We start from the raw sequence: 18,804 nt of genomic DNA, 5'->3' as shown, positions 1-18,804 counted from the left end.
TAACGGGGGTGGGGTGGGCAAGAATGAAGGGCCTATAGCAAATTAGGTTTTGAGGCCTGGAGGGTGGGGAGGGTCTGGTTGTGAGGGAAGTGGGGGGAATAGAGAGGGGTTTCATGGGGGGCAGTGAGGACAGCTCTGACCCCACAGGTGGGGTGACTTGACCTTCAACCATCCTCTTTGAGATTTGAGGGTTTTCAGGGTAGGGCTGGGGACCCCTGGTGAGATCCTCGAGGGTCCCTGAAGCCTGACCAGCCAGCCAGCACCCCCGAACCTGTGGGCGCCAGCTTTGCAGAGGCTGTGGGCAGTGAGGCTTTCTTTTAGTGGGGTCCTGAGAAGGAGCTGGAGAGACCAGTTTTGGTTCTTAGCCCCGCTCCCCCCAGGGCACAGTGAGGGGCCAGCAGGGAGAGTATGTGGATGGGGGAGGAGGGGGAAGATGGAGTGGGGTCCCCAGGGAGCAGGATTCCTATTTGGAGCACAAAGTGGGGTAAGCACAGGGGTTGGGGGGCGTTGGGATTAGTCTCCCCGAGTAAGCACAGAAAGAAGGAGCCATCGCAGGGGCAGAACCTCCTAGACCTTGGAGCCTGGCGTTTGGGGAGAGCCAGGGGGAGCTGTTGAGGGTTGGGGCGGGAGGGGGAATTGGGTTGTGTTCCTTCATTTCTTTCTTTTTCTGTTGTTGTTTTTGTTGGCTCATCCTTGTTTTCTAGCTTTGGATCATTTTTGTACAAAGGCAAGCAAGCCTTTTTGAAAAATAACAAAAGAAGAGGTTAAAAAAAAAATCCGTCCTGAAAAAAAAATACCCTGGAAAATAGAAAAAAAAAAAAAAAGGACCTCATAAATGATGCAATTACTTTTAATTGCAGGCAACTCTTTACATTTAAGTGAAGTGTCTTAACATTTTATATTGTTTTAAAAATATATTTACATATTATATATATATATAATATACGTAATATAAATATATATAAATATTTAAAAAAGAAAAAAAAAAGAAAACCACGGCACTCTCTCCCTGGCCGCTGTTTTGGCAGGGGAGGGGGCTAGAGGGTGGGTACATTGGCCTGGCTTCTGTGGTCCAGTGAGACGGTTTGGTTTGATTCGGCTGTACAGAGACACCCTGACTTGGGAGGGAGGGGGGGAGTGGTGCCCCCTCCTCCCTCCACTCCATTACTCTCTGCTTGCTACTTTTCCCTTGCCGCACCTCCCACCCTCAACCCTGTGCCCTGAACGTTTGCCCCACCGTCATTGTCCTGAGTTGAATGTCTCTTGGGGGGGGGGAGAGAAGGGCGTGTCCATCCACAAGGGAGCAAATGGAGGGAGTCCTGTGCCCCACCCCATCCACTCACGTGGAGCCCAGTGGAATTTGCATCTTTCATTTTGGTGCCTGCATATTTACAGGAGGAGTTATGCGCAGCCTGTGTGTGTGTGTGTGTGTGTGTGTGTGTGTGTGTGTGTGTCCACTGGCACAAGTCCATTCACCAGTGTGCGGAGGGAAGGAAGCATGAGCGTGCACAGGCATGACCTCCCACACGTGTGCAGGGAGGCGGGCACACAGCGGTGCATGTAACTGGCCTGGGCATTGGCATGTGCCCACCTGCACGTTGACGTGGAGGACCTTGGCATGTGAGAGCACGTGTAATGTGTGACCTGTGTGTGTGTGGACAGAAGGGTGTACGTGGAGGGGTGTGTGAGCTGCGCATGCACGTGCACATGCGTGCAGACCCCGCGTGTGGGAGCGCCCGTGTGTACGGTCCTTGGCCTTGCTCCACTCGCTCTGGCTCCCCTCCCAAGCCTCCAGCCCCTGGGCCCTCCCAAAGCCCCCAGCACGTCAAGGCCCCCCCCAGCTGCATGCGCCTCGCTGCTCTGTCCATCAGTGTGTGCTTGACCAAGAGAAAACCAAGACGTCTGGGGGGACCCCTGTAGCTGGTCTCCCCAGCCCCTGCCCACTGTGCTGTGTTACTCGCATGGGGGTTTCTCTCCCGCCCCTTCCACAATATGCTGTTTCCCCAGGAGCCTCAGGCCCGCGGCTCTGAGCGGGGTCCCGGGTGGGACCCCCAGGGCGAGCCCGGCTCCGCAGCCCGCCCTGTCCACCCTGTGGGGCCCGTGTTGGTGTCGCAGTGATGGCTTCTGTGGATATTCTGTGACCTCTGTCAGTGTAACTTGACAATTTCTAAATGGAAAAGGGTTGCTGTGTTTTCTCTGTCTCTCTTTTTTAATGTCCCTTTTCTTCTCCCACTTTCCTGCTCTCTTTCCTTTTTGGATTTTCTAGCCGAGTGTTTGGGGCTTAAATAAAACTTGTTTCTTTTTCCTCTCCTGAATCTCCTTCCTGGAGGCTGCTGTCTCATTATTTCTCATCTTCATCCTAGAAGGTGCTGGGGTGGGTGGGATGGAGGATGGGGAATCCCTGGCAGCCCCTGCCTCTCAGCTGAGCTGGCAGAGCGCGAAGAGGGAGGGGCCGAAACAGGGGCCCTGGGGCTGCTGCTGCCTGCAAGAGCCCGTGAGAACCGACCTCATCCAGATGCTGGAGAAGAGGACCGCTAACTCACGGGGCGCCAGCTCTCCACCATCAGCGAGGAAGCCACTGGCGTCACTTACACCTGCAAGTGACAAAGCCAGAGGCATTAGACGTCTTGCCCAGAGTCACACAACTAGTTGGGTGCAGAGTCAGGATTGGAGTCCAGCTCTGGCCGACTCCAAACCCAATGCTTTGCCCCAAAGCCGAGTCGGGTCTGCTTACCTCCAGCCGTCCCCTGGATCGGATCTTGGCCTCCTGCCCTTTGGGCGGGATGGCCCTTAATGGTATCCACCCATCCTATCAAGAACATCAGCTTTCAAACCTTGTTAAAACTGTAACTCACAGTAAGAAATCCATTTTAGGGACTTCCCTGTAGGGCCCGTGCTGGTGTAGCAGTCCCTGGTGGTCCAGTAGTTAAGACTCCACACTTCTACTGCAGGGGGCGTGGGTTCGATCCTTGGTCGGGGAACTAATATCCTGCATACCATGTGGCACAGCCAAAAAAAAAGAAGAAATCCATTTTACGTCTCAATGATTTAGATGTGTCCACACACAAACACCCACGTATTTAGTGAAACAGCACCTACTACATACAATGTACTCTGCTATTTTCTGTTATAGTCTAAACATTTGGTGACAACCCACTGAATTGGGTTCAATCATGAATCATGATTTCATGACCCTTCAATGGGTCAGAACCTACGGTTTGAAAAATACTCGCCTGAAGATTTAGCCCCAATCATGCTGCATCTCTGCTTTGTCTTCCGCAAAGGCCTACTGGCTCCACTTACTCCGTGGTCGCCTATGAAATTAGAAGATCCCTGAGAGGAGATTTACCCTTGATTCTGGTTGGGTGGGAGCCTTGGACCCTGGCCCTGTAGCCAGTGAGCTGCCCGGCCCCTTCCAAGGCTACCACATCAGAGTCTAGCCTGCCCCGCCATCGAGTGGGCCAGATGTCCTGCTTGGGTTTTTCAGGTTTGCCTGGAATTCTGAAGGCTGTGCCACTGTCCCAGCATGTTCTAAGGGTCCTTGAGGCTGCCCTTCCAGGCATTCTCCAGCTGGGCTGAGACCTGGGCTATTATTGGGTCTCCTCTACCCCCGCCTCCCGCAAACCATCCCTTCCATCCCATGAGATAACGTCAGTGGCCTACGCCACCCTCTTGCAGGCCTCACTGGAGGCCGGGGGTGAGGATGTGCTCGCTGTCTGCAGGCAATGCCCCACTCCATGGGTCACCCACTTATCAAGCAGCCCTTCAGACTCTCAGCCAGACCTCATCCCTTTTGTCCCTTTGAAATGTCAGCAGATCTTGCCTTCTCTCTCCCACTCTATTCCCAGAAAGCTGGGCCAGTAGCCAAAGACCCCTCATCTTCTAGAACCACCTCAGTCACTGACAGGTCAAGATCAAGTAATAAATGGCACCATCGGTGCATGGCAAGAATTATTCCAGGCACTTCATTCGTCCTTCAAATGCCTCCCGACTGTCTCCTCCTTGCCAGCGCTGCTCGTTGACTCACTGGGACTACGGCTGAGCGCCCAGGAGGGGACTCAGCCAGAACACAAATACCTGAGCAAAATCGAGGCAGACGGTGAGCTGTGCCCAGGCGTGCAACGGCTGTGGCCTTGAGTAATGGGGACCGCTTCAGAGAGTGCGACCAGGCCCTGAGGTCACATTTGAGGGCAGATCTTCAGAATGGACAGCGTGGCTGTATGGGAGCTGGTGGCTGAGTGTCCCACACAGAAGGCCCTGAGGTGGGAAGTCATCTGTGGGTTCTAGAAAATGAATGAAACCCAAGGAAGTTGAGAAGGGGAAAGGGGGCACGACATGACATGGGAGTGTGAGCACAGCCCATCACAGGGGGTCTTGGATGAATGTGGTGAGGAAGGTGGATTTCTTCTCAGAGCCGTTGAACCAATAGGAGGGTTTTAAGTCAGAAAGTGACGTGATTTGATGCTGTTTCAGAAGTTGCCTGTGGCTGTGGCGTGATGAGGTGGGGCGAGGGCAGGGCAGGAGGGAGAGCAGAGCTGTTATTTAGGGGCAGGTACAGATGACGGCTGCCTGGACTCACTCAGAGCAAACAATCTGAGGGCTGAGGGAAGGAAACTGAATCTCAGAGACTTTGTAGCTACAAAGTGATGGAGCTAAGACTTAAACCCACGACTTCTCTCTCCCAATAGCCACGCTTTCTTAGTGCTTTATAATACTCATCACGACACTTATTAAGTGTTCGTTTAATCTTCATCACGTGGGCTCTGGGTATTATTGCCTCCAGTCTACTGATGCGGAGAGTGACTGAGCAAAGGATTTGAGTGACCTCAGGTTAGCCTCAGAGCCGGATCCTAATTCATAGGAGAAAAGGGACTGCTTTACAAATAGAAACCTGGGAAACCCACATCTTTTCTCCCTCACTGCACATCTCTGAGTCCTCTGGGTGTGTTCTTCCTCTTTGACCTCTGAGTGGCTTAAGCGATCCTGGAGCTCACAGGGTAGCTGAGCGCCATCCCCAGTGCTGGGGCCCTGGGCACGAGGCCACCATGCCCATTAGCTGACACAGGCTCCCTTGACACTCCCTGATGCCGAATGATTGACAGCATTCATAATGACACCTGGCAGGGAGCTCCATCCCATACGCCTGGCCACAGTGCCAGAAATTGCACTCAAAATCCATAGACTCTCTGCTTCAGCTCAGGCCTCCATCATGCCCACGTCAGGGAAAAATCCTTATTCCTCTTAGTTCAACCCAAAAAGATTTGGAGTTTTCCAAAGAAATGTTTCCTGTGAAATATATGTCTATCCTTATGCCAGTACCACATGTCTCGATTGGTAGTAAGTTTTGAAACTGGGAACTTTCAACTTTGTTTTCTTTTTCAAGATTGTTCTGGCTGTTCTGGGTCCCTTGCATTTCCATAGGAATTTTAGGATCAGCTTGTCAATGTCTGCCAAAAAGACAAAAAGATGGGATTTTAATGGGGATTGTGCTGAATCTACCATCTTAACAACCCAAGGTCTTCTGAAACATGGAATGTCTTTACATTTATTTAGATCTTTTAAAATTTCTTTCAACAATGTTTTAGTTTTCTTTTTTCTTTCTTTTTTTTTTTTTTTGCGGTACGCAGGCCTCGCACTGCTGCGGCCTCTCCCGTTGCGGAGCACAGGCTCCGGACGCTCAGGCTCAGCGGCCATGGCTCACGGGCCCAGCCGCTTCGCGGCATGTGGGATCTTCCTGGACCAGGACACGAACCCGGGTCCCCTGCATCGGCAGGCGGACTCTCAACCACTGTGCCACCAGGGAAGCCCTTAATTCCATTTTTAAATTGTTCATTGCTTACAGAAATAAAATGGTAGGAGCAATAAAGTTTTTTTCTTGAGGTACAATTGACATACAACATTATATTAGTTTCAGGCATACAACATGATGATTGAGTATTTGTATGTATTGTGAAATGCTCACCACAATGTCTAGTTAACATCTGTCACCATCCCTAGTTACAGAAAAAATTTTCTTGTGATGCGAACTTTTTTTTTTTTAATTTTTATTTATTTATATTTGGCTGTGTTGGTTCTTTGTTGCTGCACATGGTCTTTCTCTAGTTGGGATGAGCAGAGGCTACTCTGTTGGGGTGCACAGGCTTCTCATTGCGGTGGCTTCTCTTGTTGTGGAGCACAGGCTCTAGGAGCGTGGGCTTCAGTAGTTGTGGCTTGCAGGCTCAGTAGTTGTGGCGCATGGGCTTAGTTGCTCCACGGCTTGTGGGATCTTTCCAGACCACGGATCGAACCCGTGTGCTCTGCATTGGCAGGCTGATTCTTATCCACTGCGCCACCCGGGAAGTCCCGTGATGCGAACTTTTAATATTTACTCTCAAGGGGATTCCCTGGTGGCGCAAGTGGTTGAGAGTCCGCCTGCCGATGCAGGGGATACGGGTTCATGCCCTGGTCCGGGAAGATCTCACATGCCGCGGAGCGGCTGGGCCCGTGAGCCATGGCCGCTGAGCCTGCGTGTCCGGAGCCAAAAAAAAAAAAAAATTGATCTTTATACATTATAAGCCTGTCAACACAGTCTTATAATTATCATTTTATGCAATTGTCTTTTAAAGACAAAGAGTTAAAGACAAAAAAAGATTTACAAACAAAAATGTTTATACTGTCTTTTATAATGCCTATGTGTTTCCCTTACTGGTGTTATTTCTTTGTGTGGAGTCAAGTTACCATCTAGCGCAGTGGTCCGCAACATTTTCGGCACCAGGGACCGGTTTCATGGAAGACAATTTTTCCACGGACTGGGGCGGGGTTGGGGGGTGGGGGCGGGGAATGGTTGAGGGTTCAGGCAGTTAACGCGAGCAATGGTTCGGGTGGTCACGTGAGCGATGCTGAGCAGCAGGTGAAACTTCACTTGCTTGCCTGCCGCTCACCTCCTGCTGTGCGGCCTGGTTCCTAACAGGCCACGGACCTGTACCGGGGACTGGGGACCCCAGATCTAATGTATTTCACTTCAGCTTGCAGGACTCCCTTCAGTATTTCTTATACGGCACGTCTGCTAATGACATATTCTGTTTTTCTTTACTGGAGATGTCTTCATTTCTCTTTGTTTTTGAAGAACACAAGGTTTTGATCCATTCTCATCCAAAACCTACTACAGCTTGAAGGTGGCCCAGTTGGCAGTAACCCTGTCTTTATGTCTTTTCTCAGGGCTTAGATTTAGCCTGGCTTCACCACTTAACTAGCTGTGTGACCTTGGACAAGTACGTCACCTCTCCGTGCCTTAGTTTCCTCATATATAAAATGGAGATAACAGCGTTGTCGCCAGAGCCCCAAAGAGTGTTGGAGGATTAGCTTAGGACATAGAAAGCCCTTGGGGCTGGTGTGGGCCCACAATAACACTGGCTCTAGCTCATTTGCCAAACAAAAACAAGCTATGGGGCAGAGGTGGAGGAAGGAAGGGGATTCAGTGAGCCACTAAGCTCTTCCCAGTTCCAGGGCTCTTCCCTAGGTTCTCTGACAACTGTCATCTGTTTTTCCTACCGGTGGCTACTAGGCTCATCACAGGCAGCCTGGAAGCTGGCAGGGGCAACTATAGAGACATGACATGGAAGGAAGCCCATCCCAGGTTGTAAGGCCTACACATGTGAATAAGACGAAGGGCAAAAACCATACTGTCCTCTTGGGATATCGCCTGGATCTGGAGTGCCTATGAGGACGGCTGGCCGGGATGAACCCCATCAGTGGCCTGGGCCTTGCCCGAGCCTCCTCTCTGCTCGGCAGCACCTCTGGACCATTCTGAAGTTCCAGACAGACCTGAGAAGGAAGGTGCCTGTGCACCTTCCTGGTCTCTACAGGAAAAGACAGAACAGGTGCATGAAAATCTCCTGCAGCAATGAGGGTCAGTGCCCTTCCATCTTGCTTCTGTGCCCAAGTCATTGCTCAGGCCAGTCTCCCAGGACACCTATAAGCCACCAGGAAGCAAAGGTTTGTCTCCATTCTGCCACCACCTGGTCCAGCCCCACTGCCCTCCTTCCGTGGGCCACAGGTACTTCACTCTTCCCCCATCCTAGCCCCGTTCTTGCCCTCTCCTCCCTCCCAAACAAGTGAGACAGCTGACTCATGCCTCGAGGAAGGCCATTTATTTCCAAGATATAGACTATACTTTTCAGACAGGACTTTTCAGAAGCAGGAAATCTTAGTTGTCGCCTAGAGAGGTGTGTCGAGGACACAGTGAAAGGAGACATGCGGACGTGGAGCAGAGGCTTATCCAACACTGTTACAGCACTTTTTTAAATGAGCAAAACATCTTTAAAAATCCTTATAAATTCTTTATAATATGTTACACATTTAGAGACAATATTTACAATAAAGGATGAGGGAGGGAGGAGCGAGAAATCTACTTTACAGCAAATCTTTGCATAAAACAAGAGGACTGATAGACGTGGCAGTGGGCTCACAACCCCACCTGGGCTTCCCTGGAATGAGTGAGGGCGTGTGTGGGGAGGCCTGTGATCTGAGGTCTATTTACAACTTGTGGGGAGAAGAGGGGGCTGGGAAGAGGGGCTGGGTCCCACCCACCCTTCCAAAAGGAGCAGCCCGGCTGAGAGCTCATCAATCAGTGTGTCCGCATGCGCGCGCGCGTGCGTGTGTGTTGAGTGGGGGGAGAGAGAGAGAGACAGAGACAGAGACAGAGACAGAGACAGAGACACCAGGGATGTTTTCTACGCCCCCTCCTAAAGGGAAGAAGGTTCGGGCCTGTGTGCCTCAGCTATGGAAGGAGCAGGCACAGCTGGAAGAACAAATAGAGGGGCAAGAGGTCTAGCAGGGGTGACCGTGGACCCTCCCCAAACCGTCTGGGGAACAGGCAGATTCCCGTGGTCAAACCACTTGGGGAGTGTGATTTAGAGATTGGAAAAAGGTGGTGGTGGGGGAATAACCCTGGTGAGTCTCAGTCCTGCCTCTTGAGAAGGTTGAGAAGTCCCAACCCCCTTCTCTGGCGCCGACAAGCAGCAGGGGGGCAGGAGCCCTGTGTGCACCGAAGGCAGGGAGCCCTGGTGGGAGCTGGGTTTGAAGGGGGCAGGAGTGGCAGAAGTTGCTACTGGGAACACTTTGGGACAGTAACTACACACACTCGCACACACCACGCCCCTCCCCCCATGGACACCACCACCCTGCACCTCCTCTCCCCAGACATACATACACAACCGCCCTCCCTTAGCTGGCAGCTAGGAGCTAATTGCGGGGAGGTGGGCAGAGGAAAGGAGTGAAGAGCCAGCATCACCCAGTGTCTTTTCTTTAGTCTGAGGCTTGGGGGGTCCCTATCCACACCCCATGGCCGACAAGGGTCCCTAAGTGCGACACAAAGGCCCAGAAGGGCACACTCTGTCACTTATCCAAGGGACAGAGAACCGCCCCAGGAGCCCTGCCCAGAGCCTCAGCAGCCTAGCCCCTCTCCGTCTCCTCAGCCCCGGAGCCCCCCTCCCTCCCACTCACACTCTGCGTCCAGTCCCGTCTTCTCTGCCCGCCCCCTAGCAATTCCAGCGCACAAACCGGAGACACGGCCTCAGCGCCTCCCACTTGCACCCGGATGCTCCCAGGGGCAACAAGGCGGGGCGGAGGTGCAAGCAGAGGCGATTCCTGGGAAACCAAGGGGCTCCGGGTGGGCCAAAGTGGCGCTCGGCGCGGAGGTGGAGGGAGGGGCGGTCACAGACACTGATGGAGGCGGGAGGCAGCCGAGCGGCGCGGGGGCTGGCTCTGCAGGGCCCCCGGCTCCCCGGGCGCGGGCGGCAACGAGGCGGCGGTCGACGGAACCCGCGCCTTGGTGGACTCCAGGCTGCTGAGGCCCGAGTCCTTGTTGTCACTGTGCGCCCGCGGGCCCACGGGCTCCGGGGGGCCCCCTCCGCCCAGCTCCTTCCACTCGTTGAAGTTGAGGTCGGTCAGCGGGCTCTGCACCACCACCGTGTGGCGGCGCCAGCTGCTCCGGCGCCGCCGCGTCTCGGGAGACAGCGGCCGCCTAAGCCGCACCGGCAGCATGTCGTCCGCGGTGCCGCGGAGGCGCAGCCGCAGCGCCTCGAGGCGCGAGGGCCGCGAGCCCAGCGCCGCCGCCGCCAGGGCCGCAGGGGGACGCAGCGACTCCTGGCTGCTGGACGAGGCGGAGCCCGGCAGCCCGACGGCCGCGCCCGCGCCCTCGCCGTCCGCTCGGCTCCGGGCCAGGCGGCGCCGCGCCAGGGTGTCGCCGGGCATCAGGTGGTGCGAGCTGAACGAGGGCTGGCGCTCCGGGAGCCCCCTGGGCCCTGCGCCGCCCTCCGTGTCCGTCTCCACGTGGCTAAGCTCGCTGCGCTCGTCGTCCGCCTCGTCCCCCGCGCCCGCTCGCCGGCCCCCGGCGCCCGAGCACACGCTGCGGTCCATGGTGGACAGAGTGGAGTAGCCCGAGACGATGGAGCGCGTGTCCGCGGCCGGCCGCTCCTCCAGCGCCGCCGGGGGGCTGAGGCGCCCGGGGGCCTCGGGGGCGGCGGCGCCCGGCCGCTGCCCCTCCGGCCTGTCCTGGGCCCCCGGCGCCGGCGTCCCCGCCCCCGCCTCGGGCTTGTGCGCCTCCTGCTCCGAGTCGTCGTCTGTGCTGCTGCCCAGCCCCCGCGCCTCCCGCCGCTTCTTCCTCTTGCGGTTGACCGCCGAGATGAAGGAGATCGCCAGCATCTCCCGGGAGTACGGCTCCTTCTTGGGGGCCCACGAGCCCTGTGCGGGAGACAGGTCAGTGTGCTGGGGGCGCCCGGAGAGCCTCAGCGCCCTCCAACGTCCCACCCCTACACCCCAACACCACAGCACCCAATCTCAACAGGTCCAAGCCCAGCACTCGCACGTCCGCTGTTCCTCCTGGACGGCTGTCCCAACTGGAGTGTCACTATGCACTCTAGAGACTACTCCTCTGCGCCCCCCTCAATCCTGAAGCCTCCTCGGCACCTCCTCCGGTCTTAATCCAGGCTCTCAGCTCTTTCCTGCGAGCTGGGGGCTGGTTTCTCACCTCGCCCCAACTTTCAATCCATTCTCTACATCCAGTGCTGCATAAATCCTTTTAGACACAGCTCTCCTAATAATAGACTCGCAACAGCGAATGACACTCGACAGTTTGAACCCATTTCACATATACTATTCTGGGTTATAATACCAGAGCCTGCAGGGACCTTTCTCGGACCACAGCTCCTCCCTCCCTCCCTCGCCTGCCACTCACTCACCTGGGAAACCTGACTTTCCACCTACTCAGTAGGTACAGGCCCCTCCAGGGCAACCCGCCCAAGCTCATTTCCTTTCCCACCGCACCCCATGCCATTTCCACCGTCCCATCAGCGCCCCACCCTGACAATCCCCAACCCCAGATCAATCCAACCACCAGCTCTGTTGCCAAAAGTGGCTTAAAAATCCCGCACAATCCGATGATTTGGATTGAAGCCGCTCCCAAACTGTGATTCACAGCCCCACGGTGGGCAACTTTCAGCCACTGCTCATTGCTGAGCCCCGTGGGTGTTTATTGGTCCTGGCCTTCCATGATCCCCCAGCAGAGCCCAAGCTGCCCATCACTGCCTCCTCCGACCTGGTTTTTAATCCTCCCTTTCTGGCCTCTCCTCTCTTGGGAGGCTCTTCTTCCTCCTCTTACTCTTAAGAAGCCGTGTTCCCAGGGCTCTGTTCTCAGCCTCTGTCCTCTCTCCCTGGGGACATCCTGGTCCCGAGGTCTCCCTTGGCCAACACCAAACTCTGTCTCTTGAGCTCCAGAACTCTTCTTCCAACTGAATCTGTCGCTACCAAGGTGTCTGCCAGCACCTGAAACTCACCTATCTGGAAACACATTATGCTCCCTACCCCAAACTACCTCCATTCATGTCCCCAGCTCAGGGTGATTTCTCTGCCTCCTCCCTCTTCCCTCCTCATCATCCTCTGTTCAGACCCTCACTCTGCATTTTCTGGGCCCTTCTGCCCTCTCCTAATAGAACTCCCTGCCTCCACCCTAGCCTCACTCCAGCCCTTCCTCCTCAGGAGCCCTTAGTCCTTCTAAGGCAAGGCAGGAATCTAATCGCCTCCAGACTCTGCAGGACCCCACCCCCACCAGGATAAAGCACAGACACAGGGCCCTTCACAACCTGCCTAGTGCCCCCCCTGCCCCAACACAGCCTTCACTCTGGCGATGCTGCCCTCCGACCCCTCCCTCGATAGGACTAGCATTGGCAGCCCTTAGTCCCACCACCCCCCCCACCCTATTTATGGGATGAGCTCTTACTCCCTCTACGAGGCCCAGCTCAAACACGGCATTCTCTATACAGCAACCTCCCACCCAGCTCTCCCTTTGGCTGATCTGGGAAATCTCTTCTTCTCGTCTCATAGGCCTTTGAAACTACACATACACCAGCTCTTCTCATGTCAGAATAGCTTTGTTTCCATATCATCTATTATCAAACCCTGAGTTCTCTGAGGGCAAGGTCAGTGGCTTATTTGTGTTTGCATCCATGACTCCTAGTACAGTGCCTGTCACATAACAGGCACTTGAGAAATGTTAAGTGAATGGGGTGAATGGGGTCCCCTGAACATAAAAAGCCCTGTGGAAACGGATGCTGGGACTGGTCCCCAGCTGGGCTGAAATGACCTGCCCTTGCATCCCTTCTCACAGGTCACCTCCTGATTCAGCTGCAGCGTAACAGGCACACCTCGGAGATACTGTAGGCTCAGTTCCAGACTACAGGAATAAGGCAAATACTGCAGTAAAGCGAGTCACATGAATTTTTTTGTTTCCCGGAGCATATAAAAGTTATGCGTACACTGTAGTCTGTTCAGCGTGTGCTAGCATTATGGCTAAAAAAAAGTACAGCCTTTAATTTAAAAATACCTTATTGCTGGGCTTCCCTGGTGGTACAGTGGTTGGGAGTCCGCCTGCCAAGGCAGGGGACACGGGTTCAAGCCCTGGTCCAGGAGGATTCCCCCATGCCACGGAGCGACTATGCCTGTGTGCCACAACTACTGAGCCTGCGAGCCACAACTACTGAAGACCACGTGCCTAGAGCCCGTGCTCCACAACAAGAGAAGCCACCGCAATGAGAAGCCCGTGCACAGCAATGAAGAGTAGCCCCTGCTCGCTGCAACTAGAGAAAAGCCAGCACGCGGCATCGAAGATCCAACGCAGCCAAAAATAAAATAAAATAAATTTATAAAAAAAATACTTTATTGCTACAGAATGCCATTATCTGAGCCTTCAGGGAGTCGTAATTTTTTGCAATAGTAACATCAAAGTTCACTCATCACAGATCACCGTAACGAATATAATTATCATGAAAAGGTTGAAATATCGCAAGAATTATCAAAAACGTGACACAGACATGAAGTGAGCAAATACTGTTGGAAAAATGGTGCCAAGAGACTTGCTCAACATAGGGTGGCCACAAACCTTCAATTTGTTTAAAAAAAAATGCGGTATCTGTGAAGCACGATAAAGGAAAGCGCAAGAAAACGCAGTGTGTTTGTAGTGGATGGAGACATAGAGCTGCCTCCCGTGGCCACGGCACTCTCTCACATCAGTTAGTTTTGAGAAAGCCGGAGCCTGTCAGCGATTCAGGATTCACAGGCGTGCAGCTCCTGGGCTGTGTCTGCCCACACAGCACGACTCCAGAAGGCACCACCTGCAGCACTGCTATGACCAGCGTGAGGCACATGGTGGCCAGCACCGCTTTCTGCCTCTGCTCTCTGAGAGACCTGAGAGGCCGCTGGGATCATCTGATCAAATTACCCTCTCATCCTGGCTAGTTACAGAAGCAATGAGGTCAGAATGGTCACTTTCAGGGAATGCAGAGGTCAGCAGGTTCACATAAAGGTTGAGGGGGTCAGTCCAGGAGAGGCTACAGGAAACCAGGGGTCTAGCACGAGCAAGGGGTGGAGGTGATCAGGAGCTAGATTCAGGTCACTATAATGAACTTGCTCCCCACCACAGCAGTCTTGTGATGGAGTGAGCTCCCCATCACCAGAGGTGTGCAGGCAGAGGCTCTATGGAGAGGTTACAGGGGTCCTCTGCACCAGACTAGAGCAGCCTTCTTTCTGTCCAGTGCTTTCATCTGACACATAATGAGCTAATGAGCACCTGCTTGGTGTCAGGCACACTGATCTCACTGGGACTCAGCCAGTGCTTAGAGATCCAGAGAGAAATGAGCCCAGTTTGACCAGCCAACATTTAGTTGACTCCACTACTACGGACAGAACTGTTCCCCCATCAAATTCATATGACGAAGCCCTAACCCCCAATGTGATAGTATTTGGGGTCTTTGGGAGGTTTAGATGAGGTCATGAGGGTGGGGCCCTTATGGTGGAATTAGTGCCCTTACAAGAAGAGACACCAGAGAGCTTGCTGTTTCTCTCGCATGCATGCTCGGTTTCTGCTTGCCATGTGAAGACACAGTGAGAAGGCAGCCGTCTACAAGCCAGGAAGAGTGCTTCCACCAGAAACTGACCATGCTAACATCTTGATCTTGGACTTCTAGCCTCCAGAACTGTGAGAAAATAAATTTCTGTTGTTTTAAGCCACCCAGTCTATAGTATTTTGTTATGGCAGCCTGAGCTGATTAAGACACACTCCTGGCCTTTGGGCTGCCTGGGGCAGGCATCCTGGCCTTACTGGTTCTGTCTCACAGGGCAGGCTCTGGAGCAGGCAACTCACTGCCTGTGAGACCTGGTTCAAAGAACCGGCTTGGGTTTCATTGTTTTCAATTTCATTGATTTCTGTTCTTATCTTTATTATTTCCTTCCTTCTGTTGGCTTTGGGCTCTGCAAAGACCTTAAAAAATAATTATTATATCAGACATATTTGTTGTTAACCCCACATTTGAGGATAACTCTTATCCCCATAAATAGTATGAGCAAGCTGAGGATCAGAAAGAGGTTAAGTAACTTGCCCAATGTCCCAAAGCTACTAAGTAGTGGAGCCAGGGCTCAGGCCCAGGACTGTCTGTGCTTCTAACTGCTGAGCAACACTGCCTCCAGGCCACCTAACTCCCAAGCCGGATCCTCTACTACAGCAGTTACCTCCCCAAGCACTGCCAAGGTGAGCGACTTCTCAGCTTACCTTGGACACTCGGTATTTCCCACCTTCCTTCCCAGTGACTATCAATCTTCTTCAAGGCTCCAATCACAATTCTCCCAACTCCCTTGACCAAAAAGCAAAGTGGGCTGGCTCGTACAGGGATATGACTTTCAGAATTGCCGTGGCACTTACCTTGGACTTGGCTGAACTACAGGTGGTAGAATCTGTTGTTGAGAAAGGAAAGAAAAATGAAAGTTGGATTGAGCAACAGAAGACTGAGTCTTGTAAACACAATTCCCTCTCCTCAGAGGCTTCAGAAACCAGGGAGTTTGGAAACCTGAGCTCTCCCCAGATCCTGGGAGTGTGATGGGCCTCTGATGTCACTTCCTATGGGATAAGGATGGAGCAGAGAAGGATGTCAGTAACCACTTCCTTTTGAGGCAGAAAGTGACATCAGGCTGCCAGCCACTGGACCCTCATTTGCTCAGGGTTAAGAGCAAGGGGGACTTTTCTTTGGCCTAGTTCCTCTCCCCTCCCCTCCTATCCCTGTTACTCTGAAGCACTGGAGAGAAAATGCCAAATATCAGATGCAGTTCACGGAAACCACAACAATGAAACACATCAAATCACAGATGCTCTGGAGAAATGGAGACCACACGGTGCACAGAGAGGTGGATGCCCTAGATCCACCCTCCCCCCAGCCCCACTTCCAGGCATGAGAGGGCAGAGGGACCGTGTGAATGATGCAGGACAGGGCAGACAGGAAGTGGGCGGGGCAGGAAGTAGAGAGGGCTGGTGATTACAGCCTGGAGAGGTTCCACCTCCAGACCTGAGGTCAGTCTGCCCTCGTGGGGCACGGCTGCTGTTAATAATCAGTTATGAAGGGATGCGGGTCCCACTCCCCTAATATCACTGGGGTGGAGAAGGAACCAGAAACAAGTCCTGGCAGTGCTGTCTCCAGGACCAGGGAGGGAGCAGGCCGATCCCAGGATCTCCCGGGGTCCCAGGGGGCAGTGGGCAGGTGCGGTTAATCCACACTCTCCGGCAAGCAAGTTAGATGCCTCCTCCCCAGCCCTCCCCTGCACACAGTGAGAAGAGCAGACGGGCCAACCACACGGCGACACACACGGGGCAGGAGAGTGGCAGCAGGTGATTAGAAGAGACCGGGGGGGGGTCCTCTCTGCCATCCCCACCCCCATGTCCTCTGACCCCCTCCCCAGCCTGCCTCTTGCAACTAGGGGTGCTGTGGTATGCCTCTGTCAGAGACAGACGCAGTCAAAATACTAAGGGCGGGTCACCCACAGGTGGTAGGAGTTAGTGGCTCGAGCCAAGAAGGGACTGGCCGTTCCTTTGGCCCTGGACTTCTCCGCTATGATAAGGCCAGAGGCCTGGAAGCAGGACTTAGGGGCTGAGTAGCCAGGGGCTCTGATTTCGGAAGCAGGAAGAGCCAGCCCTTGGAGGCGGCTGAGGCAGGAGCTATAGATATACAGAGGCTTCCAGGGTAGCATCCCTGGTGTCCGGAGACGCTGGGTCCCACTACCAGCAAGCCTCGCCCACCCAGATAACCAGAAGTGGCCGAACTCGGCAGAGAGAAAGCCACAGAGCGTGGGGGACTGCAGGAGGGCAGCCATGCAGTGCCCAGACTTCCTGGCACGAGGGACCAGACGTGGCTCCAACAAGGGCCTCCTTCCTCCTGAGAAGGGGCTTCTGGATGGGACGTGGGTGGGGGTAAGTTGTTAACAACTGTGGGTAACTGGCATGTCAGGGTGAGGTCCTCATGGCCCCGGACCGTCCTGCCTGCCCCTCGTGCCTGCCCAGCCTTCTTATAATCACCCGCCACTGTTAGTGACCGAGGCCGCGATGCCACACTGTACCCGTTAAATCTCCAACAGGTCCGCTGGAGGAGGGAAGGGGAGGAGGAGAGAAGGGGCAGGATCCAGGGGATAGGGGGAGAGCACAGGGAGAAGAGGGAGGAGGGGTGGAGGGGTGCAAGGAGAAAAGGAAGAAAAATTAAAAAGAGGAACGTGCCCAGGACACAGCCCATGAGAAACAAAAAGCTCAGGAAAGCAATCAGTGAAAACAAAGCCCCTACCCAGCCCGGCGTGGGCACGGCTGAGTCGCGGAGGAGGCAGCACACGGGCAGGCTGGGCCTCCCCAGAGAGGCAGAAGGCCCCACCACAGCCCAGTCCAGCGGCGCGGGCAGGAGCAGGGAAGCTGGGCCCCTGGCCAGCCATCTGGGACCCTCGGGAATGCAGATCCCACCCCCTCTCCACCCCTTCCCAGGCCCCTGCTCTCACCTGAGCCTGGCTCACCAGGGGGCACTGTCCTGCCAATGTTAGGCAGGAGGTACTCGATGTTTGGCACTGACTGAGGCTCCCTGTCGTCCACAGGGGTCTGCAAACAGAAGGAGGGTCAGCCAGCACAGCCTCAGTTGTCTGACTGCAGACCCGACGGAACGGGGAACCCTGAGGACAGGGCGCAGGTCTCCTCCGTCAGACCGGGGCTCACCCGTGCAGGGAACATCTCCTTCATCAGCCAGGCGCTCAAGTGCAGGTCCTACGTGTCCCCCATTAGACTGTTTCGTGCCTCCCCCCCACACCTTGGCTGGACCCTAAAAGCCGGAGCTGTGACTCCCTCATCAGACTGGACCTTCCTAAGCCCTCTATCCTCCTCGTAAGATTGGAGGACAGGGTCTGCCTTTGCTACGGGACTAAGTTCCCTTAGGGCAAGGCCTCTATCTCCCCCTCAGACTGGGGCTCATGAAGGTGAGGAATGTCGTCTCCCATCAGATTGGAGGCTCCGGAGGAGAGGGCTTATGTTCCTTCCATCAGACTGGGATGTCCCAAGGGCAGGGACCTTCCCCTGCTTCAGTCTTGCTGCCCACCCCTCCCACCTGGGACGAGGGCCCACCATCGACCAGACCCCACCCCACGGGCCCTCTGCACCACTCACTCTCTCTCCCTTGTCCTCGTTGTCGCTGAAGAACCAGTCTGACTGCAGAGGAGACAAAAGGAAGTGATGGAATCAGCGTGGGAAGGAGCTGAGGGAAGACAGGGAGACACGGGCTCCCAACCTGCTCAGTTCAGAGGACCCACTCAGACACACCTGATGGAAAAGTCTGGACCCCAGTGTGGAAAGGAAATGCAGCCTGGAGTGGGAGAAGGCCTGAGCACAGATGGATGGCTGGCTCAGGGAGAGCTTCTCTTTGCCTGTTTTTCACTAAACACAGTCTCCTGCACGTCACCTGAAGCGAGGGGGCAGCAGCGCCATCTAGTGCCAGCCAGGTCCACTGCGGGTACAAGGCCAGCCGCGGTGGCTGTAGCTGCATGTACCCGACACCAGCCTAGGCTCCACACTGACAACAGGGGTGGAACCCCCCTACCCCCCCGGAAAAGGCAAGTGCCTAGAGGGAGGTGTTAGGAGGTTCCCTGAGGGGCAGGCAGGCAAGGTTTTCTCCTAAATGCCAAACAGAATAGAAAATAAAGTAATAATCCCACTCAAATATATTTTGTGAAATTTGAGAATCTTGAAGATAAAACTCTAAAAGTTGGGCTTCCCTGGTGGCGCAGTGGTTGAGAGTCCGCCTGCCGATGCAGGGGACACGGGTTCGTGCCCCGGTCCGGGAAGATCCCACATGCTGTGGAGCGGCTGGGCCCGTGAGCCGTGGCCGCTGGGCCTGCGCGTCCGGAGCCTATGCTCCACAGCGGGGGAGGCCGCAGTAGTGAGAGGCCCGCGTACCGCAAAAAAAACCCAAAAAACTCTAACTC

General features: G+C 54.6%; 1 protein-coding gene across 3 annotated transcripts in view; it reads right to left on the bottom strand.

The window, feature by feature from the left end:
- Window positions 1-8,686: 8,686 nt before the first annotated feature.
- Window positions 8,687-18,804, bottom strand: part of ARHGAP23 (Rho GTPase activating protein 23) — an 81,270-nt gene continuing 71,152 nt past the window's right edge. For all 3 annotated transcript variants that reach the window (XM_060135962.1, XM_060135961.1, XM_060135963.1), the window contains exons 21-24: window positions 17,990-18,031; window positions 17,335-17,431; window positions 15,230-15,261; window positions 8,687-10,722 (exon numbers count right to left, since the gene is read on the bottom strand). In XM_060135962.1, the coding sequence (XP_059991945.1) occupies window positions 9,694-10,722; window positions 15,230-15,261; window positions 17,335-17,431; window positions 17,990-18,031 (1,200 nt within the window). In that variant the 3' untranslated portion in view covers window positions 8,687-9,693. The remainder of the gene's footprint in view (window positions 10,723-15,229; window positions 15,262-17,334; window positions 17,432-17,989; window positions 18,032-18,804) is intronic.

This window comes from Lagenorhynchus albirostris, chromosome 20, assembly GCF_949774975.1.
Source record: "Lagenorhynchus albirostris chromosome 20, mLagAlb1.1, whole genome shotgun sequence".
Lineage (NCBI taxonomy): Eukaryota > Metazoa > Chordata > Mammalia > Artiodactyla > Delphinidae > Lagenorhynchus > Lagenorhynchus albirostris.
This window is presented reverse-complemented; position numbering and strand designations above follow the sequence as displayed.